The 15,848-nt window shown below is 35.3% G+C and overlaps 1 protein-coding gene across 1 annotated transcript; it reads left to right on the top strand.

The window, feature by feature from the left end:
- Nucleotides 1-593: 593 nt before the first annotated feature.
- LOC133195631 (ring canal kelch homolog) lies at nt 594-14,113 on the top strand. Its single transcript, XM_061331522.1, has 7 exons — nt 594-2,246; nt 2,367-2,973; nt 3,222-3,492; nt 5,518-5,704; nt 9,302-9,496; nt 9,720-9,937; nt 13,736-14,113. The coding sequence occupies exons 1-7, from the start codon at nt 670-672 to the stop codon at nt 13,894-13,896; spliced, it is 3,216 nt and encodes a 1,071-aa protein (XP_061187506.1). The 5' UTR covers nt 594-669; the 3' UTR covers nt 13,897-14,113.
- Nucleotides 14,114-15,848: the final 1,735 nt, after the last annotated feature.

Genomic DNA, 15,848 nt, shown 5'->3' with positions numbered 1-15,848 from the left:
AAACGTTTCGTTGCCCTCTCCAGACCGACTCTCTACAAATGGCCCGACCAGGCCCTTGGAAATCGGGGAGGGGGGTAACCCTTTTTTTCTAAGTAAAGTATTTTGCTATTTTGCTATTGTAAGTTTTCCTTTAAATGTTTGGTTGCCCCCCCCCCACTTTTTGATCTTTCAAGGTTGAGCACTGGCAAATTCCGGATTTGGACAGTAAATTAGCTTTTGGGAAGCCCCCCCCCCCCCCCCCCACACACACACTTTTGAAACCGTTGCTTCTGGCCTGCCGACTCAAAAAAAAATTAAAAAAAAAAATAACCTCCAGGAAACAATTATTTTTTAATGCATTGAAACAATATTTTTTATGCATTCCGAAGATAAATTTTGAAAATTCAGCATTCTTGTTGAAATTTTCTCTGAAAATCCAACTTCCGACTTATTTTCATTCTGAGTCGGGGCAAACAACATTATTTTAAAGTTGGCCTTATATTATTTATTTTTTGATTCATTATATATGTACATGTATATTTTTGTTATTGATGTGCACTAAAATGGCAGAGTCGAAAGTAATTATGACGTCACAATTACAAAGTCACCTTCAGGTAAAAGGTACAAAGACGTCATAGACGTCGCTTGGTTGTCAACAAAGGTAAACATAGAAATTCTGACAAGAACATTATGGCTACAAGAACAGGCAGGACTCCTACTAAGGTTCGCGCGAACCGTGAGGCGGTGGCCGAGTATTTTCACTCTCTGAGGGAGGAACCTGTTAAGGAGGGCTCTGCATTACAGCAGACACCCAGCGGACTTCATTTCAAACTCCCAAGTAAACGTCTAGTTTACGAAAGTGGTAATTATGCAGTGTTTGATGTTCGGGACGGAAGTTCCAACAGTGATGAATCTAGCTTTCATAGTTTACGAGAGCAAGAGTCCATCGACGCTCCCCAAGGGTTTTACTATGGAGGGGAACATTTGGCAAATACTGAAGAAACGTGTCATGACTCAGAGCAGCAACATGCATCCAGATCAGCTCAGCGTGAATACTCCCAAAGGCAAAGAAGTAGTTCAGAACGCCGGGCAACGTCTAGCACCAGGGGTTCAGCATTCACCGCACAGCAGGATGCTCATCTATCTAGAATGTCATCTCAGTATTATGATGCAGAAAGTAGACACAAAAGATCCATGTCAAACGATGCAGATTATTACAATGCAAATGAGAGGTTGAGCCATGGGAACATAGGTAGGGAACCACAGCCCGAATCTTCTCGTAAGGGTGGAGTGAAAGATGAACAGTACACGTCAAAATCAACCCCACAACAAGGAACATACTACAATTCACAATATGAGCGCCATTACAGGGGACAGCAGAGTATTAAAGAAGGAATGTCAAGTGTAGCAGGTACATCGCAAGGACAAGTATTTGCTGGCGTCTCTGATAACGAGGTGGTCAGAAAGCAACGACAAAGTGAATCAAGCTACGAGGATGAAATGCTCATGAAAGGATTAGAACAAGTAATGAACGAAGCCGTATCTTCAACCAAAGAGATGAACCAGTTTCTCTATGATTTATGGCGATCACAACGCATGTGTGATATTATCATCAAAGTCAACGATAAAGAATTTCACGCCCACAAACTTGCCCTTGCAGCGCACAGTGAGAAGTTCACCAGTCGATACTGCGAGGAGGCACCGTTGACGATATCAGAGGTGATACTCCCTCATGCCTCTGCTGAAGCCGCCGAGACTCTGATAAACTACATTTACACAAACGAACTCGTCCTCACGGCAGAAAACATTGAATCCATTATTATTTGCGCTCGACAACTTGGCATCAAAAGTGCTTTAAACTTTTGTCAAGATTTTCTCAACTCGTTTACAAGGGACAGTGTCTTGTTCTTGCTACCGATTGCTCAGAGACAAGGTTTTACGGAAGTTGCCGAGCGAATGTTTGGGTTTATAAATAAATGCTCTTTAACAATGATGCAGTCGGAGGGATTTCTGCAGTGTGAAATGCATCAAGTTGAATGGTTAATCTCCCAAGACCAGCTGGCGATCACTACTGAGCTTGAGGTGTTTTTTGCTGTCCTCAGATGGATCGATCACGACCAAAAAGAAAGAATCAAGTACGCCCCTGTCCTCGTTGGGTGTGTTCGATTGATTTACATCAGTCCAGACGATCTTGTCAAACACGTTGAGCCAGAGAGACACATTTTCAGCATACAGAAATGTTTTGAAATGCTGTACTTTGCTTTCAGGTAAATTGTTTTGTTTTTTTCATAGTGCATGCACATTGAGGAATGGTTAAAAATTGAAATAACACTGCTCCTTGTCCGGCTCCTACCTTATCTTAATATTTTTTACTTCATACATTGTAGATATCACGCTATAAAGTTAGGCGGAAGCACGTTATATACGATAATGAAAGTACCCCCTCCCAGGCAGTATACAATCCCTGTGAGTGAGCAATCACAAACATGTAGGCGGATCTCAAACATAGAAAAGGCATCCGTAAACCAAACTAATAACACATCATCGTGTGGTTCCGTATTTTTGAATACAGAATTGCAAAGCAATGGCGGTACTAGTCAAAATTTTACTTACAAAGACACAACAGCAATAAGTCCACATAAGCGAGGTGCTTCTGAATCTACCGGATATACACCAAACCTTAAAGAGGAAACTGTAAGACATGGTTCCCATAACGGAAGTGGCAACAAAAGTTTCGAATACGCAGAGAATGTTAAACGTGGTTATCAAAGTGATAAAACGCAGGACACTAAACAACGAAAGCAATCGAACAATAAAGTTGACTCCACAGGACAGTCCTCCGGAAGTGAGTCGAAAAAGAGTCTCGATTCGGCCGAATCCTTCCCATCACGTGACACAGAGGAGCAGTTTTCGTTAGGTCGGGGAAAGATGGCGGACGCTAAACCTGTAGATTCTGAACCAAGTGCGTCCGAGAGAACACCTAATCCAAGAGGGGTAGGGTCCCTTATAATTTCTAGCAAAATATGTCAAATCTCATTTAATTATAAATCATGTCCCTTTTTCCTTTGATTTGTATGTAAGTTAACTCATTTGCATTTCGAGTAATTCGAGTATTTGCATATTCTGCATTATAATTTTTTTTCTTTATTTTATAATTTTTCCAGAGCAGTGAGGGTTGAAAAAAAATGTACCAATTAACTAAAGGTAATGACTAAATAATAGCAAAATTTGTGATATTATAGATTGTTAATAAGTTGTCTCCTGCTACACAAAAAGTGGAAGAGAAGAAAAAAATCGCAGCTCCTAAAGTAAGAACAAGAGACAAGATAAGGTCACGTGATCGATTCTTGGTTATTGGCGGAGTCGATCCATTCGAGATGACAGACAACGAAACGAGTCGATTGGTGGAGGAGTTTTATCCAAGCAAATCGGAATGGACATCGAAGTCGAGCCTCCCTGATGCCAGGCATCATACTTGTGCTTGCCTGCTAGATGGATTCATATATCTTATCGGTGGGTTAATGACATTTTATTTTTACAAAACTGACTATTTCCGAAACAAGCCAGTTTTGAACCCAATTCCATCTCAATGTTTTGTTTGTTTGCTTGTTTTTTCTTTGGGGGGGGGGGGGTTATAAAACCTGACTTGACTTTATCTCAGAAAATAAAACTTTGTGAAAATAGAACAGTGAAATTGCATGAAAGAAGATGGATTTCTCAATACCATTGATACATGTAGAACTAATCTCTGCGGGGGCATCTCACATGCTTTTTAGGTCACCTGAGTCACACAGATGAACTATTGCTATCCGTTTTTGTCTGGCTGCATTTCATTTCCGGAATTTTTTAAAAATATTCAACTTTTTTTATTTCCGACATTTTGTAGTTTTCATTTCCGGCATTTTGTAGTTTTCATCTCCGACATTAGTCATAAAGTTATTTTCTGGCAATGAAAACAGAATTCAAGACGTTTCTTATAAATTATTTTTGAAAAAATAATAGTAAATCATAAATCCAACATTAATTCGGTGCAGTCACCGACACTTAATTCAGTGGACATTGAATTTAATTTTTTTTTTAACAAAAAACCCTGCATGCTCATTTAACTAAATAAATGCAAATCTTTTAATTAGGCTTAGTGCTGCATTTAAATGTATATATATACAGTGTATTATAATATTTTTATTTTGAAAACGTGGTTTAAAAAAATGTAAGTGTAATATTTATATGCTGTTAAATTTTATTCCCATCTACTTGGTAAAAAATTTCCTGGAATGTAAAAAAAAAAATGTCGGAAATGAAAATTAAAATGTCGGAAATGAAAAAAAAATGTCGGAAATGCAATGCAAAATTCCGGAAATGAAATGCAGCGTTTTGTCTGTCGTCGTGTGTCGGTCGTAAACTTTCGAACATTTTCAACTTCTTCGTTGAACCGTCTTCAACCACGAAGATGGGCGAACAAGGCGAACAAATGCCTATTGTGCGACAAATAAAAACGTGAAAAATTATTCTCAATTATGACAATTTTTCTTTGATATTTCATTTAAAATGAAATAAACGAACATGTATTGTAATAAAAATTTGTGGGAAGACAGCAGAGTTATGTAAAATTTCCACAAATCGCAAAAATCTCACAAAGATTGAAAAAATTTAATTTTCAAATAAATTAGCATACATACATCAAAGAGGGCAAAAATTATCAGTTCTTCATACATTTTCCATATAAATGAGTTGGTATTTGCTTCTTTTTTTTTTTTTTTTTTTTTTTTTGAATGATTATGTTCAAAGTATGCACAAAAATATACATTCTTCGGTTTACGAAAACATGGCAAAAACCCACTATGCCGTATCTTTCGAGATACATTTGAAGTCCATTTACTCAAGGGTCGTATCACAAACATGATTAAAATGCCGATGTTTGGTATGAGCGGTATAGCGTAGTGGTTAGCGTGTTAGTCTCTAAGGAAAATGATTCTCAGAATTTTTATTGCTTGGGTTAGAACCCTCAAGAATATCATTTTTTAACCGTAGAATGATTTTTGCTGAAAGAATTTTCCGCATAAAAGTTTTGTTTTGCCATAATTTCATACCTTACAATGATAAGATCTTTACTCAAAATACTAAATTCACAAAATGAATATGACTTTTATACATTTGAAGCTATAGGCATTTTGCACGCCTTATTTGCCCATCTTCTTTGGCATATAGTATCTATGGGTATACTGTAAATCACTTTTTATTTGCGACAAGTTTACTTTGAACTAATAATGCGAGACTATGATTTTATGATCGCGAAAATTTTATTCTCGCGTATTTGTATTATGAATGATTATATATACATGCAAAATTCGAGAAATGTTTTTCTATAGCTTATTGAATTCATGCAAATACCAAATAATTATAACTTTCTCACGAAAATAAGATGTTGCAAATATCAGTTTGGGGATCTACAGTATATATTAACTTGCGACATTTTTTACGTCAAAAAAAAAAAAAAATTAACCATTATCCTCTAACACAGATGCTTTCACTTTGTAGGCGGATCTACCTACGATCAACAAAAACCCGAAAACTTAGCCAATCCAACATCCACATGTTTCCGGTATGACCCTGATAAGGATTACTGGTCCCGAATTTCCTCCCTGCAGACTCCCCGGATGTATCATGGAGCCGGTGTCCTGAGTGGAGTAATATACGCAGTCGGTGGTCACGATTACACTGGCAGGTACAGAAATTAGCCAGAGGATTGTTTTTCTATTTGAAACATCATACTTTGTTTACCTGGGCAGTGATTTCCACCCCGTTCCCTTTTCGCTTAGGAAAGGCATGCATGATAGATTTTTTTTTTTTGGGGGGGGGGGGGGTTGAAGTGGTCTATGTGCCAAAATGCTTCACTTTTATGGTGAATGTGGGCTTAAGGTGCAACGTGATATTTATATCATCATTATTAGCTTTACAGATTGGATTCAATTTTTTTATATCCACCTTGAATATGATGTCAAGAAAGAGTTTTATGAACTATTTTTTTTTTTTTTTTTTTTGTTAAGAAAATATAAATTTCCGATATATTCAAAGTATGAAAATAAATGAAAGAAAATTCTTGTTTACCATATAACTTGTCATAGAAGAAGGTCAACATAAATTATACAATCTACATTTACTGACAGTGTGTTCGAGGGCAACATGCGTTTTTTCGGACCCAGGAAGCAAACAATTTGGTTTGAGGGGTCGACAAAACGCATTTTGATCGATAACACAGTCAATGAGTGTTTTTTTTTAAATTATTAATACCTTTTATTAAGTATATATTAAAAATTTTGTGCTGCCTTCCATGATGTTAATAATTATCCTTTACCCGCATTGCGGTTAATTATAAACTCGCTCAATTCCGTCGCTGTCGAACACTGCATGACGAATGCAAATACGATTTAATTGATCCCGTCCACAATGTGACGTAAGCGGTCCAATATCTCATCGACAGGTCCAACCACAGGCACTTGGGGTCTGGAGCCCCCCTTTTCCATTTTTTCTTTTTAAATATGGGGTCGAGTCACCTTTTTCCTATTTTTGTATTCTAATATGGACTATATGTTATCAATAATGTAACTCTTTTGTCTCTATATGCTGTTTTTAAATATACCGTTTTCGACTGATACATAAAAAGAGAGAAGGCTTGCAACTCTTTTCTCGTCGTCTGCCTCACCTTGCTTAAACTTCGCCTGATTATTTATCTAAAGCATAAGAACACATGGAATTTAATTTGTTACACATTCTCCTTCAGGCGCGTAGCTGCCTATACGCAAATACGCAACTGCGTACACATCATTTTCCAAAAGAAAAAAAATAAGTCTAAGGGAGAGAGAAAATTATTCGGAGGAAGAAATCTCAGTACCATCTCCAACAAATATGTGTTTCAGATTATTTTTTGTTATACTATTTCTGTTCAAATATATTATGATGTCTGTATAATTAAATTTGAAATCTTTCATTAAATAATCATTGCCAAATCCAAATAAATCATTCATAAATCTGTAATTGTGTATACATTAATGATTTTATTTAAAGATCTTTGAGAAATTTGATTTCAAAAACATCGTTGAATGCTATGATTAACTAGTACTAGTTTATGATAAAAAAGATTCAATATTTAACTTATGTTAATAATCAACATTTATTATGATATATTTACTGTTGGACGTTGAAAGAGAGTATATGATACCAAAATATCGGTAAAATGTTTAGCCACAGTTACTCATACAATAACTACTTTCCATGGAACAATGAACATTGCGTTAAAAACAATAATACTATGTCTTTTTCTTTCTATACAAAAGCGAAATGGCATGATTTTTTTTTGCAAGAAAATGAATGAAATATTTGGAAAAACTCAGGAGCTTCTGGCGACTTTGACCCAGCCCCCCCCCCCCCACTTGCTGTTCTCTGCGTGCACTTCACTTCCATTCAGGCTACGCGCCTGTCCTTCCTTTTCATATTTCCATTTAATTTTTATGTGCCCCCGATTTGTAAATATTTCGATTAAATCAACCGCATCTAGGGTAAATTTTGTCGATGTGCACTAGCTGGAACGGAAGTGTCCGGTATTTTCGGGCGTCATCATGAAGTGTAATGTCATTCGGAACTTTAAATGAAAGAGGGAAAAAATCCCGAATTTTCTCTTCATAATATATGTAACGGTAAGTTTTGTGTATAACAAGATAACTCTAACTAGCAGATTCTAATGGATGAAGATTAACATTTAACATACGACTTAGACAACCAAATTTCTCAATATTTTTATTTCAAAGCTTGGAATTTTTATTTAATACAGAACATTTGTAAAGTTAGAGTTACCGTTATTGCACTTCCGTCCCAGCTAGTGCACATCGACAAAATTTACCGTAGATGCGGTTGATTTAATCGAAATATTTACAAATCGGGGGCACATAAAAATTAAATGGAAATATGAAAAGGAAGAAGAATGTGTAACAAATTTATTGATGTATGCATATTCCATGTGTGCTTATGCTTTAGATAAATAATCAGGCGAAGTTTAAGCGAGGTGAGGCAGACGACGAGAAAAGAGTTGCAAGCCTTGAATTCTCTCTTTTTATGTATCAGTCGAAAACGGTATATTTAAAAACAGCATATAGAGACAAAAGAGTTACATTATTGATAACATATAGTCCATATTAGAATACAAAAATAGGAAAAAGGTGACTCGAACCCATATTTAAAAAGAAAAAATGGAAAGGGGGGGGGGGGTCCAGACCCCAAGTGCCTGTGGGTCCAACATCTCACTCTGCGGTCAAACATCATTTTTTTCGGATCGCTCAGTAAAACATTGGAAATTATAAGACTTTTTAAAGTAAAGATTTATTATATAGGAAACAAATTTTAAAGGTAAAACATTATTTAAGGAATATTTTTAAGTTTTGTGTGAGTTATTGGTGTGTAAATCACACAGACTTGCACGTAGGCATATATCATGAAGCGCGCTACACCAATGATTCACACTAACCTTAAAACATTCCTTATATTTACATTTTACATAATCAAAAGCACCAAAATATACTCAATGTTTGAATTATTCGCTACCCTATATCGTTACATTTTTATTAACGTCTGTGTAGCTCATTGTGACGTCACTTTAGGGAGAGTTTCTCTGTGCATATTTCTACGCGTGAGTATACACGAAAATGGCATTCAAATCAATTTCACAGTTGGCTTAGTAGAAAAACACAGCAAAATATATTGTCAATTTATCAGTTTAGAACTCTTAATAAAATTCACTTAAAATAATGCTCAAAATTTACTATACTTCATTCTCTGAAATTTTCAACATTGAGAAACGACCGAAAGTTGTAAGAAGTGCATTGTAAATGCTTTTTAGCTCACTTGAGCTTTTTCTGATCTTATTTTGTCTGTCGTTCGTCTGCCTGTCTGTCCGTCTCAATCTGTCTAGCTGTCCGTCTCAATCTGTCTAGCTGTCCGTCTATCTGTTTGATTAAAAATTAACAGTCCTGAACAGCCCCTCTGATAACTTTTTAATGACTCTCTTTCTTTGCCCCCCCCCCTTCCCCCGAAGATGAAATACTGTATGTCAAAGATTGTGTTGAAGGTCGACCACTGATAATGGAGAAGTTTGTGGCAAGTTTGGTTGAAATTTGCTCAGTGGTTCTTGAAAAGAAGTCGAAAATATGAACACAAATGTCCTATTATAATCTTTTAAAATATATAATAAATTTCCTTTTTAGGGTAACTACAACTTAAAGCATATGAGCCTTATGTTTGTACGTAAAACAAGTCAAATCTTTTTTTAAAGGCCTTTAGATACAGTTGAATACTACAATGCAGATACCGACTCTTGGAACTATGCGGCCAATATGACAGAACCCAAATTAGGTGTGGCATGCACAGGGTACAAGGGCCGCTTGGTTGTGATTGGTGGAGCGGTTGATCGTGGAGGTCAAAAGGTTGTCTTAACAACAGTGGAGTGTTATGATCCGAAACTCAACTGGTTTGTATGACTCATATATTTTACATAAAATATAACTAGCTTCCGTCCTGATTGTTTTAAATCATGTTTAGAATTGCTTCTTTTTAATACTAATCGAGCCTTTTCACTCCAGACGCTTATGTTCAATTAAAAGCAAATTGCCAAATTAATGAAATTTTTGGAAAACTGAACGTATCTTTTACCGTGTTTATAACCGGTTATATACATTTTTTTTTTTATTCAGCTGGGTTCGAAAGAAATGTCTCCCAAAGCCTCTATGCCACGCATACGTCTTAGAAGTAAACAACGACCTATATCTCCTCGGCGGAGCAACACAGGAGACCCCCGGCGGTATTGTGTTGAGTTCCGGTACAGTGTATCGTTACACGAATCTCTGTGAAGTATGGGTGGAGTTTACTCAAATGATCACACCCCGACACGACGCAAGCGCAGTGGCTATAGGTATGTATATCTCATGCAAATGTGGAGTATGTAAAGAAAGGTATGTATATGTAGTATAATGGATATACATGTACGTGCTGTTTGAGGCAGTACACAGTAGGGGTGAAACATTACGGCTACAGCGTACTGCGATATCATATGGTATAGGCTATAGAGAATATTACATACTAAAATCCATATCATATGTCATATCAGCCCGAGTGGCCTCGTACGTGCATCAGCCGAAGGCTGACTATCACTTATTCTCGTAACAATACCTTATTCAGATTAAAAAAAATCTTTTAAAAACATGATCTAACTAATCCGTACTGAAAAATTCTAATATTTTTTTTTTTATTTTAATTAAGGAATAACTGTCTTATTTTATTTTGGATTCATGATGTGATCAATCGAGTGGCTTGCGTGATAATTTGCATAAACGCCGAAGGCGTTTATGCCTAAAATTATCACGCAAGCCAATCGATTGATCATCGTCATGAATCAAAAAAATCTGACAGTTATTCCTTATATTTACATGCTCCTGATTCTGCAAATTCCCGTGCTAATAGCCCTGCTTCTGTCTCTATTTGTCCCGCCCCGCACGTGATTTTTTTTAACCGCGCCTATTGATGAACCAGTAGATTTATGTAGAAATAAAGTATATTTACAATTTGTAATTTTATCTCGGACAAAGACATTGGAAATGTAAATATTGAATGTATCAATTTAAAATCACTTTAATTTAAAGTAACTTGTGAGTAATAGGAAGTAAAAGAGGCATAAATGAAAAACAAACATGCGAATGATTGAGCAACATTGACCTGAAAATATTTAAATAAGCTAAATTAAAGCTGAACACGACTCGCAAATAGTCATACGCCATTTTCATTATTACTATCTACGATATCAGCACCGGGTATACTCTTCGCATTCGTTACACCAGACTGCTTTATTGTCACAGGTATCGGCGTGGAATGGCGACCCGTGTTCGTGCTGGTTATTGTCATCTCCCTCGGGAGATGACACATTAAGTTTGAATCACAGGAAGTGAAGTCCTAGTGTAAGCTGCCATTGATAAGCTGGTGGTCTGGCAAAGGAACTGACGATGACACGATTTCTAAATATAGAGATGTAAACAAAATTGACCAAAGTCTGTCTTATTATTATTAAACAAAATGGTCCATCTTACAGTAAAACTACACCAGTGTTCATTAAGAGTAATAGAGGTAGGATCACTTGGGTGGTGGTGGGTCTTCATTAACGGTTTATACACATAAACATTGTATCTGGGCTATTGCGTAAAACGATGTTCAGCGCGCAGGGATAAAAATACACAAAACATGGCATATTGAATGTATAAGCCAATGCGTGGATCCAAGATTTACTGACGAAAGAAAACAGTGAAAACATTTAAATAACAACTCACATTAAATGCATATATACAATGGCAAAAACTTTACTTTTATGTGCACTTTAGTCAATCGATAATTAATGCCGTATATATATATGAAAAATAAAACAGAACTTATTCAAAAAAAAAATTAATAAAAATAAATAAATAAATTTCGAAGAAAAGAAATTTTACCTAAAAGCACAATTTAGGCAGAAACATAAATGTCTCTGGTTTAAGTAACTCAGTGCTGCGGGCATTGGAATAAAGATCATAAAGAATCATTATATGAGTATTTTCTCGGATGTGTGCACTTTATTCTTTTTTATTTAAATTTACCCCTGTAGAAAAGTATAAGAAAAGATAGTTTTCTTTACCTGGCCCAGATTTTAAGAATAAATAAACAAAGCAACTGTTATAATTTTCTTTATGCAATTCTAATTTGTGTTTTTTCTCAATGAGAAAAGGTTAAAAAGAAATCATTCCTCGTATTCTTGAAATAAAGCCAAAATTTTAAATTTTAAATGTGTGTCTCATGGAACAGCCTATAAAATCGATGTTGGTAGATTGGGGTTCTTTTCGGTGTGTTAATACTTAATTTTAAATGGTAACGTTTCAAGTTTATTACCTTTCTATGCATTATTTTTCCCCCAGGAGCGTATACATGTACATGTACTTATATTATACATAATATAGCGTTAGAACATGAATCTGCATGTGCAGCAGAAGGGCATGATGCAGGAGTGTCTCAATTTTTCCTTTGATATTCCCAGTGGCTCGATAATCAATCAAATCCCAGTGGCTCGATGGCCAAGTCACTTCAGAGGATACGATTAAGGAAAATAAGGAAAGTCTTGGGAATTAATTCAGGTATAGATTAATTTAAGTTGCCGCTTTAAAACTTCTTTGCTGCCGTAGTAGGCGGCTATATAAGAACCTAAGTCAAAAGGAACGCTAAGTTTTTATCCCTCTTCTTTCGGAATAATTGTTAAAGCTATATATGGCGTATCTGAGCTAAAAAATAAAAATACGAGATTGGGTGTAGCTAAACATGATATATGTTATTTACGTTGAAATTAAATTTTTCACCGATTTTGAACTTGAATAACCTTATGTTTCCATAGTTCGACTGATTAAAAAAAAACTGTGTCTGTTTAAAATCTGAATCGGTAAATAAATCGGTTTTTGTTTTAAATTTCTAATATCTTTGAAACGTGATTGATTTAAATTGTGTAATTTACAGGAAAGTCCTATTTTTATATAAAGTAATAAAACAAATAGAAAGATCTTTTTAATTTAGGTAGTCTGAACTTATAAAAAAAAACGCAATATATGACTTTAAATAATTCTTACGAATATTTCTCAGTGGTTAGAATTTTTTACAGACATTATACAAAATATATTTAAACTGAATAAAGCATATTTACAACAGGTAAAATAACACAGGCACATAGCACCAAACATTGAAGAGGCGCACCCTTGAACCCTCTTCCACCTTTTGTTGCAGTATGGTACGTCAAATCATCCCATGAAAATGTATAATAATTTAAAATATGTTTGTCGGAAATGTTGTAATCCCTCCTTCCCTTCCAAGAAATGAAAATGTTGAGTTTGGATAGCCCCTTTTTCCCCTTGTCAAAGATTGTTCAGATAAATCGTCGATTTTTTTTTTGTCCTCCACCCCCCCCCCCCATTTTTTCAAAAGCGATACTACTGCCTGTAATAGCTGAGAAAATAATATAACATTCCACTGTTTATTCTGTGACATTAATGAAGCCAAAGAGATGACATTTCAGGCTTTCTGGAAAGCCAAACTTGTCTTGCATTACCTTTGTTTACTTTTTATTGCAATTAAGTGTATTTACAAGTGTTTGTTTGTATATTAATATTGCACTGACCTGTGCAACTGTTGTAAGTTTCTTTGGTATCTTTCTCTCCTGCATTAGAAGAACTACACAGTTATATTTTGTCGCTACCGAGTGCTATATAGCATACGTCCGTCTATAACGGTGACGATTGATTCCAAGTCAGCGGCTTTATATAGGGACCCTCAGATATGGCGAGAAACCAATCAAATATTGCGGACACTTTCCTTTTACGAATCGTGTTCAGCTTTAAGCGTCTGGCCACAGGGCCAGAAAACATAAAGATCATGATGTTAAAACAATCTCTGTAAATTTTTATTAACCGTGAATTAAAATTCAATTTTGTAGATATATAATATCAGCATTTTAGGAATGCATCATTTTATTTTGAACCTTTTTGACTTGTGTATAATTTTTATTTTGACTTCCTCGAGAACTATACTATTGCAGATTTAAAAAAAAACTCAAAGAAAAAATAATAAAAGAATGATTCAGAATTATTAACTACACGTAAACAAGATGACCTTTTTTTTCTTCTAGATATACTTAATATTATTTTTATAGGATGTAACATCTATATTGTGGGCGGGATCAGCACGGCGACGGGAGAGGCCGTAGAAAGTATGGAAGTCCTGGATTGCGAGACAGCCACGTGGGAGGAGGAAAATGAGGAGGAGTTTAGAGCAGTGGTAGGCGTGGCTTGTGTTAGGATGCCCCGCCTTTAATAATGCTTAGGTGTACCATGTGTTAGGATGCCCTACCTTTTGATAATGCTAGATGCCCTGTTCATTAGACAGCTATAAAATATCTCTGATATACAAATCTGGTCTTCCTTGAAAACTAAAAACGTTATTTAAAAAAAAAAAATATTATAATATGTATTGTGGATTCCTGTAAATACTTTGTACAAATGATTTGAAGTAAAAGTCAATCTTAAATTAGTTTCTTTAACTTACAGGTGTTTCTTTTTGCATTACGTGAGATTGTGAGCTATCCGTCACCCTATTCTGTCATGGTTATTCTTTCATTAGGCGTCTTCCTGACTGCTGATTCTGAAAACGAACAACATGTACATAACGAGTATAACTACATGTAGCTATAGGTGTTACACAGGATATCTGACAAACCGCCGTACAATCAGATTACAGTAGGCGGAGGTAGTAAGTTCACCTCTTCACATTCTCTCTTTAAAGCCCATTACTAAGAAATTTTAAATATATACACATGGTGGATTTTGAACTTTCTACAGCGCCGATATATATAGACACGCTCCTACATGTACCAGAAAAGAAGGAGGACATTTAGTCGTTGGTATGGCAACCTATAATGTCAGCAGGTGCATGTACCTATATCTGTAAAATACTAATAGTATACATGTATATGTCATTGATGTCGGGGACTGTAGATGTGAAGTTTCTTTTTTTCTTTTTGCATAAATTATACAATTGAAATTAAAATCTATTTATAACTAACGTGCGGTATTCAATTTATGGGCACGACCAAGTGCTTTGATGACATTCAGGCGCGTAGCCTGAATGGAAGTGAAGTGCACGCAGAGAACAGCAAGTGGGGGGGGGGGGGGGGCTGGGTCAAAGTCGCCAGAAGCTCCTGAGTTTTTCCAAATATTTCATTCATTTTCTTGCAAAAAAAAATCATGCCATTTCGCTTTTGTATAGAAAGAAAAAGACATAGTATTATTGTTTTTAACGCAATGTTCATTGTTCCATGGAAAGTAGTTATTGTATGAGTAACTGTGGCTAAACATTTTACCGATATTTTGGTATCATATACTCTCTTTCAACGTCCAACAGTAAATATATCATAATAAATGTTGATTATTAACATAAGTTAAATATTGAATCTTTTTTATCATAAACTAGTACTAGTTAATCATAGCATTCAACGATGTTTTTGAAATCAAATTTCTCAAAGATCTTTAAATAAAATCATTAATGTATACACAATTACAGATTTATGAATGATTTTGGATTTGGCAATGATTATTTAATGAAAGATTTCAAATTTAATTATACAGACATCATAATATATTTGAACAGAAATAGTATAACAAAAAATAATCTGAAACACATATTTGTTGGAGATGGTACTGAGATTTCTTCCTCCGAATAATTTTCTCTCTCCCTTAGACTTATTTTTTTTCTTTTGGAAAATGATGTGTACGCAGTTGCGTATTTGCGTATAGGCAGCTACGCGCCTGACATTCAAAAACAACAAGGTATTTAAAATATATCTTCTGAGCTAACTCCGCCCATCAACCAATTTGCTTTGAAAACATTGGCCAATAATCGAGGGCATTACTTAACGCCGATTTGAAATGAAAAAGGTTTACAAGTTAACGAACAGTGGTCGATCTCAAAAAATCAATTTTTGAAATGAGTCCTAAATATTATCAAGTTGAAATGCACAGCTTTAATCCCAAGCTGAAGAAAAAGGCAGTGATATTTTGTAAAGTTTATGCTGAAAATGTCGATTTTGATCATGCACTGTCTAAGAGACATTCTGGGGGGGGGGGGGATTTGTTTAAAAAAAAATTCTCCCAAAATGTCAAAAATTCTGATGTTTTTCCGTGTTACAACTAAATTATAGAACTCTCATCGATATATGTAGAGTATGCATGCCATTAAAGGTATTGTTTGTTTTTTTTTGTTTTTTTTTT

Source organism: Saccostrea echinata, unplaced genomic scaffold (assembly GCF_033153115.1).
Source record: "Saccostrea echinata isolate AGI-Se365-2 ecotype Australia unplaced genomic scaffold, CSIRO_AGI_Sech_v1 ptg000029l, whole genome shotgun sequence".
NCBI classification, from domain to species: Eukaryota; Metazoa; Mollusca; class Bivalvia; order Ostreida; family Ostreidae; genus Saccostrea; species Saccostrea echinata.
This window is presented reverse-complemented; position numbering and strand designations above follow the sequence as displayed.